Source organism: Phragmites australis, chromosome 14 (genome assembly GCF_958298935.1).
Source record: "Phragmites australis chromosome 14, lpPhrAust1.1, whole genome shotgun sequence".
NCBI classification, from domain to species: domain Eukaryota; kingdom Viridiplantae; phylum Streptophyta; class Magnoliopsida; order Poales; family Poaceae; genus Phragmites; species Phragmites australis.
Genome location: NC_084934.1, coordinates 21890515 through 21904079, shown reverse-complemented (window position 1 = coordinate 21904079; position 13565 = coordinate 21890515). Strand labels below are relative to the sequence as shown.

General features: G+C 46.0%; 1 protein-coding gene across 1 annotated transcript; it reads right to left on the bottom strand.

Annotated features, from left to right (window-relative positions):
* Positions 1 to 5136: 5136 nt before the first annotated feature.
* Positions 5137 to 9257, bottom strand: LOC133891053 (cysteine-rich receptor-like protein kinase 10). The gene is made up of 7 exons (XM_062331746.1): positions 8282 to 9257; positions 7049 to 7186; positions 6728 to 6858; positions 6436 to 6646; positions 6108 to 6345; positions 5868 to 6018; positions 5137 to 5769 (listed from the first exon to the last, which is right to left on the bottom strand). The coding sequence occupies exons 1-7, from the start codon at positions 9159 to 9161 to the stop codon at positions 5434 to 5436; spliced, it is 2085 nt and encodes a 694-aa protein (XP_062187730.1). The 5' UTR covers positions 9162 to 9257; the 3' UTR covers positions 5137 to 5433.
* Between the last annotated feature and the right edge of the window lie 4308 nt (positions 9258 to 13565).

Below are 13565 nucleotides of genomic sequence, written 5' to 3'. Positions count from 1 at the left end.
GCATGCAGCCGGAACCTTTTCCATTTTTCTAAAGAATAGGAAGGAAGAAAGGAGTGTCAAGCTCAAGCGTGTTGGTTGCCCACAGAACCGCACAGATGTACATGTACAGACGTGTAGTACAGCAGAGTGCAACATGGCAACACTGGGGTGTGTTAATCCGCGTGCGGGTTCAGGTCCCAATCCCGGCGCGACGTCGGTCGTCGGCACGGCAGCGCGACACGTCGTCGACCATGCATGCGCCGCTAGCGCTGCTCGGCTCTTTCCTCTGCTCCAGAGTGCTCCTCCTTCGAGAGCCCGTCAAGCCCATTCCAGCCCTGCCATGGCATGGTGTGCCAGAAGAAAGAAAAACAAAACAAGCCATTTGCAAAAAGCCAAAATGTGCACACAGGTACACAACTGACGAGTTTTTTTTAATATTTTTTTATTAAAAATTTAAATAAATAGATTCTCCGTAGGAGAAATTGCAAAACTAGACGCCTACAGCCCTCTGAGAGAGCGGTTAGTCCACCTAACTGCCCCCTAAGAGGACGGGAGGCCTAACCGCCCCCTCAGAGGGCGGGTACGGCCTGCCCGCCCGTGCCACCTCCCTGCGACCCTTGAGCTTCTAGACCCTGCAGTGGACAAGAAGCATCGCAGCTTATTATCCGTCGAGCACCAGACGAAGCTAGTAGTGTTTCGACCACGGGGCCCTGAAGAGCTACTCACGATAGACGAGCGATGGAAACACAAGTACTTCGATAATTTCATACAAAATTGCCATATCACTGATATAATTCCATATTATTGATATACTACAATACTTGTAGGTTGGCAGCGGCGGGACTCGTACCGCTTTGCCGGTTGGTCGAGGCCCGATTGATGGAGAACCCTGAGGCAGCGGCGCGTCGTTTCTACTTCGACCAGTCGCTGATAGCAGCCCTGGTTGATCGATGGAGGCCGGAGACACATACGTTCCATCTCCCGTGCGGCGAGATGACCCCGACCTTGCATGACGTAGCCTACCTCTTAGGCCTTCCTTGTGCGGGAGCTGCGGTTGGGGTCATCGATATGGAGGCTGACTGGATCAACGATATGCATCAACGCTTTGGCTTGGTGGAGCGGAAGGCGGACGCACCCCCCTACGTGCCTGAGTTCTTGTCCGATGCATGAGGGCAAACAAAGAAGTGGATCCTACAGTTTCAAGTTCGGTACAATACAACCTATCATTTACTATTCTAATATGTAGTAATGATCGTTTTTAATACCAGTCATATTTGCAGCCGGCGTACATACACCCCTATGCCAACACATACACGGTCTCCAGGCATTTGGAGGTCTTTCTGCTTTGGTTGTTTGGATGGGTTATGTTCACTAGTGACCAAGATCACCTGGTTGCGAGGACGCTTGTGCCATACGCCAGGTTGATAGCGGATGCTGATGGGGAGGAGGTACCGCAGTTTAGTTGGGCATCCGCTGTCCTTGCTACGACGTATCAGGCGCTCTGCGACGCGTGCATGAAGAAAGAGCCACTAGCCACTTTTGCCCGGTGTCCACTTCTTCTGCAGTTGTGGTCATACGAGCGTTTCACCATAGGCAGGCCGGTGGTGGACCGCTCCCCGTACCCCGAGGAATGGTACGGCGAGCCGGACGAGGACGCGCCTACTATAGCCTCGATGTGGTGCCGTCGTCGGGTACGTATTTTATATTAACACTTTCCTTCGCAAGATTTTTCCCTCTAATGATTTGTAACGATGTTTGTAACGCAGCCACACTGGGCGCATGAGCAGCCTCGCAGCGCTTACGAGCATTTTCGGACCCAGTTTGATAGGCTACATCCGGACGACGTGGTATGGGAGCCTTACAACATCTTGGCCATGCAAGGGCGTGCAGAATTGGGTTTGTCACCGTTGTGTACCCGCGACGAGGGTTACTGGCTCACGAAGGCGCCGCTTGTCTTCAACATCTACGTCGAAGAATACTCACCGCACCGCGTCATGCGGCAGTTTGGCCGTCACCAGGCATTCCCTCTCGTCCACATCCGTACCGTCCCCGTGCACGTCCACAGGTACATATGCAAAATTAAAGTTTTCGTAACCTTCATTTTACTGTGACTTACATTTACCATGGTTCAAATGCAGGTACACACGGAAAGACCAGCCGGCTGGCAACCTCTGGACAGAGCGCTTGGCCCCTTACGTGGCAATATGGCCCCAAGCGCTACAGGATGTCATGGAGGAGGCCTGTCCCCACACCGAGCGGAACTTCAACGAGTACCTACGGTAGTACGTTCCACGTATACGCACACGTGTCACCTACACCCCTGAGGGTGTCCAGCCCCACATCGCGTCGACAACAGAGGCATACCCGGTGAATTGGGACGAGGACGCTGCATTAACGGTAAGTTTTTCTTTGAAGTCAGTAGTCCATACTCAACGAACAAAACCGTATACTGTAATTGTTTATTCCTGTTCGTATCCGCAGGCAGATATCATTTATGATGTACATAAGGATGCAGCTGGTGCCATGGACCGCCTTCAGCAAGGGTAGCACCTCAGTGCGTCGGATGTTACGAGCTTCATCAAGCGGGTTTTCGACAAGACTGCGCGCGCCTTAAAGCTAACCTCCTGCCAATCCACCACAGATGTAGCAGGGGTGCCTCCCAGGTCTAGTGGTGTCCACGCTGAGTCGTCTCGGCGGTTAGATGTGCACCGTCGTTCATTCGTGTCGGCACCCACACGACCCCTTTTACCACATCATAGAGGCTCGGAGCAACTTAGTACGAATTTTAATTTCGAACAACATTCAACAATATTCGTTACTTACTACTGCATTGATTATTAAACTTTCATTAGGTGCACATACACAAGCCTCGACGTAGCTTCGTAGATCGAGCCCTGTGCGTCCACCCTCAGGTACTAGCGGCCCCATTCACAGTCCTCCTACCCTAGTCAGGAGGATGAGGCTGGCCCGGACGCCGCATACGACCTCGTTCGTGACTTCTTCGGGGGCACACCAGACTACGACGTCCTCCAGCGGTCCTAGATACCCAGTGCTCCCCTTCGGACACAGCCGACACAGGACGAGGCCTCGACATCCGGTGCTCCCTACTAGGCCTACCAGACACGTCGGTCCACCCGACCCCCTCACCTACTCCAGGGGTCACGTGAGGATTAACCAGCAGCATCGGGACCACGATGGGGCGCACGGGTGACGGCAACGAGGGAGGCAACAACAGAATTTTAGATTTTATGTAACTTACATATGCATATTCGCTTCGCGATGTACTCCTACGGATTCATACACGTTTACTCTTTATGGTCCACTTAGCATGTCATAACTACATTTCATATTCCAAAACAATGGCATCCTAGTTGCATTTCTTAATCCGACACGACCACAAGCTACATTATGTCGTCGTTATTATATCTTATAAAATAACTTATGCAATGAGTGATACCTCACTTCCTCTATTGGGAGTGTTACTTTAATCAAGAAGTGACCACACTACTGAACTTTAACCATGACATGACAACACATGCCTCCTTGCGCAGGCTTTAAATAAGAAGTGACAACACTACCCAGCTTTTTCCAAACAATAAATGACAACACAAGTACCAATAATATATGGAATCTCGGACCATGATCAATGATACAACTTTCCCATTCTTCAAGATGGAATCCGATGCTCCTGCCACCAGCTGCGCCCCTACACTCACTCCTTTCTTCAAGAGCGAATCCAATGCTCCTGCCTCCCCCAACTATAAATAGCCAAATCTCCTTACATTGATGCACCACTCATTTCTCAGATCTCTCAAGCGCAATATCTTCCTCAGCTTCATCAAGCCCACCAAAGAAACATTGGGGGACTACCATACCTGAAGGTCTTGAACCACCAATGTGCTTCTGTGGTGACCTTTGTAAGCTCCGCGAGTCACATGACATCTCATACACCTATGGACTGGGCTTGTTCATGTGTGCCAACTACGAGTATGACAAGCCTCAACATGCAACAACTGGTTATCGACCGGTATGACAATAGATATCAGCCTCATCTCTTCTGATTTCGCACCCTGTTTTACTAACCGCTCATCTTGTTCCATTTGTTCAGTCCCCTTCACCGCTCTGTGATTTATTCAATGGCTCGACAATGAGCAAAATGACGCGCAGAAGCAGTGGGTCGACATGAATATGAGGTGGAGAAGGGAAGCGTACGCACGTCGGGAGTATGAGCAACAGCAAGAGGAATTTCACCTGAAGCGGGAGGAAGAAGAGCGCATGAGAAAGGCGGTGCACGACCGTACCGTGGCTCAGGCTCGGGAGGCTGAGAGGGAAAGGAAGCGGGAGAGAGCCCGCCGTGCTAAGGCAGCAGGTCCCGATGCGCTCCGAAAGGGAAAGTATCCTAGATGCACTCAGTAGAGAGTATCTAATGTAACCCGACATACTTTCCCTCTCTAAGGCATGTTATGATTAGGATCGGCGCACTAATAAGTAGGTCTTAGTGCGAACCGTACATGCCACCTTTGTTTCCTCGTCGTGTCGTCGCGGTTATAGTCTATTGTAATGTTTTCACCCTATGTTTAATACTATGTTTGTTGCCGTTCGCACCTCATACCCACGTAAAATGCTGCGAGTGCTAATTACTGATTTTTTATTCTCCGACTATTACATAACCTACTCCAAATTTAAATTTCAAATTTTCTTAAAGCCTTTTTTTATTTCTTGAATTACACAAAAAATTATATTTTTAGAAGAAAAAGGCCCCCGTGCCGCCCTCTGAGGGGGCGGTTAGGCCTGCCGCCCTCTCAAGAGGCGGTTAGGTTGCCTAACTGCTCTCTCAGAGGGCTGCAGCCCCCTGAGAAGGCTAGTTTTACAATTTCTTCTACGAAGAATCTATTTATTTAAATTTTTAATAAAAAATATAAAAATAGAAAAAACTCCACAACTGACTAGAGCTCATCAACCAAAAGGAAACTTAAGGGCCCAAAGCAAGCCTAATGAGATTTTTTTTTCGAGTTACATAAATATAAACAAACAATATATGGGTACTTAACAAAATGTCTCAAAGGAAAAAAAAAAAACAAACAAGGTAAGGATTATACCGTGCAGGCTTTAATATAGTAGTAAAGAAAGTAAATAACATTTAGAAAATCAATAAAATAAAGGAAACTAATCTTTTTTATTAATAAATTAGAGAAATCATATAAAAAGTTAGATGATGTAGAAAACATAAGAAATGAGCCGTCCAATTGTGCGGCCAGTCTGCTATAAATATCCTTAAACTTACATTTTTAATTGTATACTGGAACAGCCGTATACTCAAGTCTTCTCGCCGTGTAATTGCACGAGCTATTTGACTAGTTGATAAAAAGTACACGGAGGACCTTCCCTACACCATTCTTGATTATTCTCGCAACAACAGTGCAACGTGTTCACCATTACTTGGGGCCGGGAGACTCATCTCGGCTCAAGCTCAGAGATTGAAACGTCGTTCTGCGACATAGGCGATCTGCTCGCGGACAGCGAAGCTCCACGGTACACATCTGAGTACATGTCCGAGTGGACGCCATCCTTCTGGATGCAAAACGCCGGCCTGCATGGAGCTTGGAGGGTCACCGTGCTGCTGCTGAGCATGACGTTCACCGTCGACATCATCGGCCTGTCTGCGGGGTCGTCCTGAACGCACAGGAGCCCGATGTGGATGCACTTCAGCATCTGGTCTCGCGGAGAGAGGCTGCTCAAGGATGAATCCATGATCTCCATGAGTGTCCCGGCCGTCCAGTGCTCCCACACCTGCATCCGATAACCGAATTGCTCCAATATTATTGCTGTAAACTTGCAGGATGTAACTGGGGTACAGAGGGATTGGCATACGCTATATATGCACTTACCAAACTAAGGAGATCAGAGGCTTCCTCAGAGCTATAGGAGCCACCGTTTCTTTTTCCCGTGACGATCTCTAGGATTAGAACGCCGAAGCTGAACACGTCGGACTTGATAGAGTAATTCCCACGCATAGCATACTCCGGGGCCATGTAACCACTGCAACAAGAACATTGTGTTATGGAGGATGTAGTAGGAATGGGTGGTCTCTCATGAACCTTACAAATGGCAATGTTATCGACACTTACTAGGTTCCCACGACACGATTTGTGACATCTTGTGATTGGTCACTTCCGAATAGCCTTGCTAGGCCGAAATCTGAGATCTTAGGATTAAAGTCATAGTCTAACAGAACATTGCTCGCTTTGAGGTCCCGGTGGATTATCTTCACTTGAGAATCTTCATGAAGATACTGCAAGCCTCGAGCAATCCCATTCACTATCTTAAATCTCTTCCCCCAATCTAGCTCATTGCGTTTCTCGGGATCTATCAAACAGAAAGAGTAAACTCAAAAATGTACACTATAAAATTTCAGTTGTTGTTTCACTATTGCTAAAAGATGACGAGTAACAATACCAAAAAGAATCGTGTCGAGGCTTTTGTTGCACATGTATTCATACACAAGTAATCTCTCATGGTCTTCCAAACAAACACCGACAAGCCTCACCAAATTCTTGTGTTGAAGCTTAGCAACCAAAACAAGCTCATTTTTCAACTCCTCGATCCCTTGTCGAGAACTCTGTGAGAGCCTTTTCACTGCTATTTCTTGATCATCAGGGAGGATTCCCTGTAAAAATGGGCATATTTACTAACTAAAACTTTTAAAATATAGAACAAAAAAGGTGCATATGCTAAATATGATTAGCACCTTATAAACTGCACCAAAACCTCCTTCACCGAGTTTATTGCCTTCATCAAAGTTTTCTGTTGCTGCTCGCAGAGTTGATAGATCAATAATGAGCGAATCGATACTTTGTATGTCCTCTGGATTACTTGAATCTGTCATAAGAGAACAAGTACTTAATAATGGTGTGTAATACATCAATGCAATTCCTATTTTCATATGAGAATGATGTCCAGGCCAACATAAAACTTTACTTTTGATTGTATAGAATATTGAAAAATTATGCTAGTTATAATAGTACAAAAGAAAGGAATTTGAACTAACTGAACTACTGAAAGAAATTACCTGGCAGTGATGGCTTTCCTGGTGTTTTCCTTTTCTTCCTCCTCCAGAGACAAGAGCAAATTACTACAGTTGCTAGGATCGCAGCTACTATAGGCAGTGTAATGGCTAAAACTCTACCAGTTTTGTTTCCTGTTGTTCCTGTGAATGAAAGGCATCAATTAATTTGATGCATATTAAAAAGAATATAACAAGAAACTGAAGAAGGTGATGTATCTGCAGCTGTAACACGTATTTACTATAGTCTTCTGTTGAGAAATCCACAAGTACCAAAGGAGAAAAATATTAACAGTTTTGATGTTTGTAATGCTACAAGCTTTGTAAATTGATACTTTGTCATAAGTAATGAGCAAGACTAGAATAGCTGAGCTTTGACACATAAAACGAGTGGCAAAGCAAACCACGTAAAGGGCAGAGAAACAAACCAGGTCTTTCCGATTTTTGCTTTCTACGGTGCACGGTCATGCAAGCTTGCGTGAATTGACCGGTCTAGAAAAATGCACACGTATACAGGCAATTTCTAACAGATGATAAAGGAGATTCTATTACAATAATTTTTCCCTACAATTACATCTAAGCATGGAGCCATGGAAGATTGTTCTAACTTCCAACTGGAACCTTTCAAGGAGATTGCTTATATGGTTAGCATACAGCCAGGATGTAGAACTGGTCAGGACTCGGGGCACGTATAATGTTCCATGTTCCCAGTCAAGCAACTGATAGCTACGGGACTGCATATAAGTCAAGATCAAACAAAGAAAATAGAAAACTAGCAGATATGATTGTCATATATAACTTAAGATTAACGCGTACCAGAATCTGTTCGTCGCTTACTTGTTTCCTCTTTTTTTTTTTTTCCAATCGTGTACAAAGCAATTACTTCAGAATTGTTTTAATCGAAAGAAAACAAACAATGAAAAGCCCCTCAACGATGTTGACATTCGTCAGATATTTGATTCAGTTTGCTGCAAACATACTTACGGAATTGAGGCATCGTTCCAAGTTCATATCCTAAAATCAAACATCGTGTCTATGCTTTGAATCGAATAAAATTAGATAAAAATTGTCAGAATTATATTGTGTTGATGGATTGGATTCAATCCGTCTTAAGTGTTCCGTGTTCCTGTTCTTCAGAGAACATCTGTTCTTTCCCTACAAGAACTGCAAAATTCCTCTGCTGTACAGAACAAAGCGAGCGCAAGAATGCAAAGAAGACATTCAATTCCCCAAACTCACCTCCTCCGGCCGTCGGCGGCGTCACGTTCACCGCCGCGGGCGCGGGCGCCGGCGCCCCCACGGGTGGCTCCGGCAGCTGAAGCAGCGGGCCGCCGGTGAAGAAGGGGTACTGCTCATACCTGTAGTTGCACCACAATCCAAGAATCCTGCCACCCTGCTTCCCGCTGAAATACTTGAACCTCATCTGAAGAATACCCGTGAGGCAGCTCCGGCAGCCGGCCGGCGCCATGTCCGGCGTGCACTGCGCCAGCCCGTAAATCGTCGGGTTCTGGCTGTCGAAGGTCTGGAACCCCTCCACCGCGGTGCCGAACCTCTTGGACGAGTTGTCGGCCGCGTAGTCGGCGGTGGCGTTGAGGAGCACGCCCACGGCGGCGTCGAACACCTTGAACGGCGCGGACACGTTCTGCGTGTTCATGAGGATGAGGACGGTCCCGCTGCCGCCGCTGGCGGGGGAGGCGAGGAAGTTCTGGTTGGAGAAGCGGAGGAGGCAGAGGTCGTAGAAGATGGTGGCGTCCTTGTTGTACGCGCACAGCTGCTGCACGTTCTGAAAGGCGGTGGTGACGCAGTCGCCGCAGGCGGAGGCGTTGGTGTCGCCGCGGCAGAGCGCGAGCGCGTAGACGATGTCCGGGACGGCGCCGAGCGTGGCGTTCGCGAAGAGCGTCCGGGACGAGGAGGCGCTCCTGGGGAGCGTGGCGGCGAGGCGCTGGATGTTGGCCTGGTAGGTGCTGTTCGCGGTGTAGTTGCCGCTGGTGCCGCAGAGCTGGCCCAGGGAGTCTCCGGCGGCGGGAGGCGCGAGGGTGAAGGCGATGAATAGGGCGGCGAACGCGGCGAGGTAGGAGGGGAGGTGGCTGTGGTGGTGCGCGGCCATGGCCATGGCCATGGCGTGTGGGTGACGGGCGGAGGCGTGGTGTGGAGCGGTGGAGGAAGCGGAGGTGGTGAAGGGAATGGATGGGAGTCGCGAGGGTTGACTCGTGTGGGGCTAGTTTGACTTGGCTGTGAGGAGACTGACACAGTGGGGCCAGATAAAAAACCTGCGGGCCCAGCGTCCTGACTCCTGAGCACAGGCAGAACAGAAACGAGTGGCCACTGGACGTGAAGTCGTCTTCCTCACGTGGACCAAGCAGTGAACTCGTCGTCGTCGCACGCTTCGAAATTCCAACACGGCAACGTCCACTGAGCCATGCTCTTGTCTTGATTTCGATCTGCCCTCACCGTGCATGCTAGGTTGCAGCGTAGCATGGGCACCGACGACGACGAGTTGGTCCCTGCATCTTTATGTTGTTTTCACTTCGTGGTCACTCACGATCAGCCGGGCACTCGGAAACTGCTTGCGGCAAATCCTTTAAGCTTGCAGAAATTAATCTGTAAAAGTTAGCAGAAATGCGGGGCATTTTCACAAGAATAAATGGCACCATGGTAATTGAACTTGTCAAAGTGGGTCCAGTCGGTCTTTGATCTTGAAAACGCAGACATACCTGAAGGGGTGCAAATTAGTGAATATAATGGTACCTACGATGCTTTTTAGTTTAATTAATTACACTATTTTTTGAAAAATTGTTTAATTTGAAAAAATAGGATTATTAATTGAATTAAAAAGAATCGGTAGATACCTTAAATTCATCAATTTACATCCCTATACTTGACTGATCAACTTTAAGTGGTTTCTTTAGCACAATTCCTACACTCAAGGAATTATGTGAATTTCTCAGTTGATGAACTCCGATGAGATTGGCTGGCGGGATTAGCTTGTCATGGGTTTATCGGTGCCAGAACTAGAGGGAGGTCGTGAGAGACAGGCTAGTCCGATGATGGTGGCGTATGTGGGGGCTGTAGCATCTAAGCCTCTAAGTAAGTGGTAATATTTCGGTGATTAATAACAATCATATCATTGTGACTAATGTGTATGTTTTGAAGGAATTCAAATTCTTTAATTCATAATGATTGAATGCTTTTCTTATCCCTCATGGAATTCTATTGGTCGATCAAAGGACTTTTATGTCAAGATTATGGATCTTCTAGTTCTAAGTGTCACAAGGTGATGAAGGACACTTGGAGTAGTTATATGTCTTTTTTTGTCTTTTGAGTATACTATAAAAGGGGGCTAAGTGTTGTAGTTTGACCTAGTTAAGTCTAGACATAGTTGGATACACACTTGAGAAAATTTAGCACTAGGTAGCTCAAATAAATCCATGGGTGAGAAGTTAAGAAGTTAAAACTCAAAGTCGATTGAATTGGACGAGTTACAGGAAGTTTGTTCTCACCGGATTGTCCGGTGTAAGAAGGATTTTCACTCACCGGACTCTATTTGTCTTTTCTAAGAATACTTCAACTGAACTCACCAGATTATCCAGTGATGGAAGGAACTATACACCGGGGTATTTAACAGAAGAATTATTTTTCAGAGAAATGTGAAGTTATATGCGCCGGATTGTCCGGTGATATGAAAGGTTTATACACCGGACCATTTAACAGAAGCTCAGTACTTTTGGAGAAAATCAGAGTTGAACTGACCGGATTGTCCGGTGACTTAAAGGAGTCATCACCGGATTGTTTCACAGAAGCTTCGTATTTTCAAAGAAATAGAGTATAACTCACCGGACTATCCGGTAATGCTATATGGAAGAACACCGAAGCATTTTGCAACAGCTACTGACAACTGTCAAATCAGCAGACTGAAAAAGTTAACTCACCAGATTGTTCGGTGTTAATAGAGACGTGTGCACCGGACCATCAGGTGTTCACAGAAAAAGTAAGTGGTTGGGCAACGGCTAGATTTGTACCTCTAGTCTATATATACCTTCTCACTTGATTTCATTCGTCTCTCTTGCAACCCAGAAGCACATCTAAAGGCAAGGAAGAGCACTTAAAGTGATTTGCAATTTCTTAATTGAATATTAAAGACTTCATTAGTGCTCAAAGAATAGTGAGTGTGCATCTAGCTGTTGTTTTAGACTTGATTGGGATCAAGTAAACTAATTAGCTTGTTACTCTTGGTGGTTGGTAACATCTAGCCGGTCGTGGAGATTGGAGGTGTTCTCGGTGAGCTCTTGGAGGTCTTGTGGGAGCCCCAGGAAGCTTGTGTACTTGGTTTGATGCCCGCTAATCCGGAGATAGAGAAGTGGCAATCACTAATGAGCACTTGAGTCTCGGTGACTCAAGGGGGAGCGACATCCTTGTGTGGATGCTCCAACGAAGATTAGTGGAGTGTGCCAACTCTTCGATACCTCGAGAAAAACTCAGTGTCCTCTTTCCCTACTCTTGTTACATTCCGCATTTTGCTTCTAGCATTTCTTTCATGCAAGTTTCAATTCTGCACTTTACTTATGTTTTATATGCTTGCATGTGTGTTCTTACCTTTCTAGCTTGCTATGTCATCTAGTTGCTTTCTAAGCTAAGGTTGCTTCTTGTTTTAGAAATCGGTGACAAGGCGGTGGAGGATCGCCAGTTGGGCTGTGCCGGGGTGGCGAGGTGTGGCGACCACCCGGCGAAGACTAGTTAGTGTGGAAGAAGCTGTGGATGTGGATCCGGTGGCGTAGACACCACCGGAAATGGGAGGAAGAGGGCAAGGTGGGCGATTGCAGTGAGGTGAAGAAGAACGGGCAGAGGAAGAAGATTGGAGATGGAAGACAAAGTCATGGTTGTTGGATTGAGATCGGACAATTTTTGTTCGTTGATTGAGATTTGGATTGGAAACTGCTAGCCCGTGAGGAGGGAAGGGTTGAATATTGCAAACATACTTTTTGTGCGGGGTATATTGAAAACGTACTTTCTCCGACAATGATAGTATAAATTATTGCTTTTTAGTGGTATATTAATGGTACAAAATAATAGAGTATTAAAGAGGTTATTATCTATACTCCTATAAAATATACAAGTTATGGTAGATCCGAATGATCTACACCATATATCTTACACAATCAAACGATTCACAATCAAAGTTGGTTCCTTGTCTCTTTTCCTTCCTTCCCCACAACTTTCTTTCTCTACCCATCAAATTAAAAAGCAACTAATTTGGAAACATCAATCAATATACACACTAATTTGGAAAGCCATGTTAATTTAGAAGTGTCTCTTACGCCACAATCAATTCCCTCCACCTCGCCTCTTACTCAATAGTAAACTAACAATGAAAATTAATTCCTTTTTACACTAAAAAAATTGCTTGTAATTTTGGCTTGATTGCTGTGTGATTTTTGGAACGAGAATTTGGCTAGAGTGATTGTTTGATTGAGGGTCTTCTAATTCTAATTTTTCATTCATGTCAACTCAGTGTCATACTTATGTTTTTTTTTTGTCTTATTATGTAGTACACCAAAATGATTTCATCTGCCGCTCTTGTGTCGCTAGATGATACTTTGAGAAAACCTCAAGGCTCATTAGTCGATGTCTGTCACACCCGGTTTTAACGGCCAAAACCAAGTGCAGCTTATGTGTGCCCAGGAAGTTTAACACACATAAAGACGTCATAGGTGAAGTAACAAAAGCAATAGTTTATTTAATCAAACGTTCACTTCTTACAATAAAAGACTTCACCTAAGCAACCTCAAAATTTAACCTAAACGATATCATCTAAACGACACAGCGGGACGAAAGCAATGGCGACCAAAACTCCACAGGCACCGACTGGAAGACGCGCTCCTTAGAACACCAGGTCGTCGTCTTGGAAATCCTCAAAGTCTTCCACTGAGCAGCATATGTTTTTGGTAGGAGAAAGCAAGGGTGAGCACATAATGTATTCAGCAAGTGTGGAAAATTAATGACATGCAGGCTTATATCAAGGATAGGCTGACACAAGGTATTATTTGCATAAATGCGAGTAATAAAAACACATTTGGACTCAAAAGCATTAGGCATGTATTAAATGAATGTAACCCAACTATCCATCATTTAGCATACAAGGTTCCCCACCCTGCATACCACAACCGTCTAGTACTCCCTGTACTAAGACCAAAACCACAACATCTAGTACTCCCTGTACCAGAACCAAAACCAAACCACCATCTAATCATGTGAGGATCCAAGTCTCTCATATCCGTGAGCACGACTGTTATAACAGTTTTACACTTTGCAGAGGTTGTCCAACTTTACCCACGAGTCAGTGAATTCCATGTTGCCGTGTTTGCAAGACACTTAACACACGCCAGTGGTGTGCCACCAAGAATCACTGTATGACACTTTCCACTAACTAAAGACTAATCCAGTGCATGTCTGCCCACTTGGTTTCACCGCCAGGCTTTACGCAAGCAAAGCTCCTACCCAGAAGCCCCCTTTTGTGCTGACCCAA

Excerpts from the sequence above, each read along its gene's own strand:
- LOC133891053 (XM_062331746.1), bottom strand. The coding sequence starts at position 9,161 with ATGGCCATGGCCATGGCCGCGCACCACCACAGCCACCTCCCCTCCTAC. Across the intron at positions 6,647-6,727 it reads GTTTTGGTGCAGTTTATAAG|GGAATCCTCCCTGATGATCA; the intron begins GTGCTAATCATA and ends CCATTTTTACAG. Across the intron at positions 6,019-6,107 it reads AATCGTGTCGTGGGAACCTA|TGGTTACATGGCCCCGGAGT; the intron begins GTAAGTGTCGAT and ends TTCTTGTTGCAG.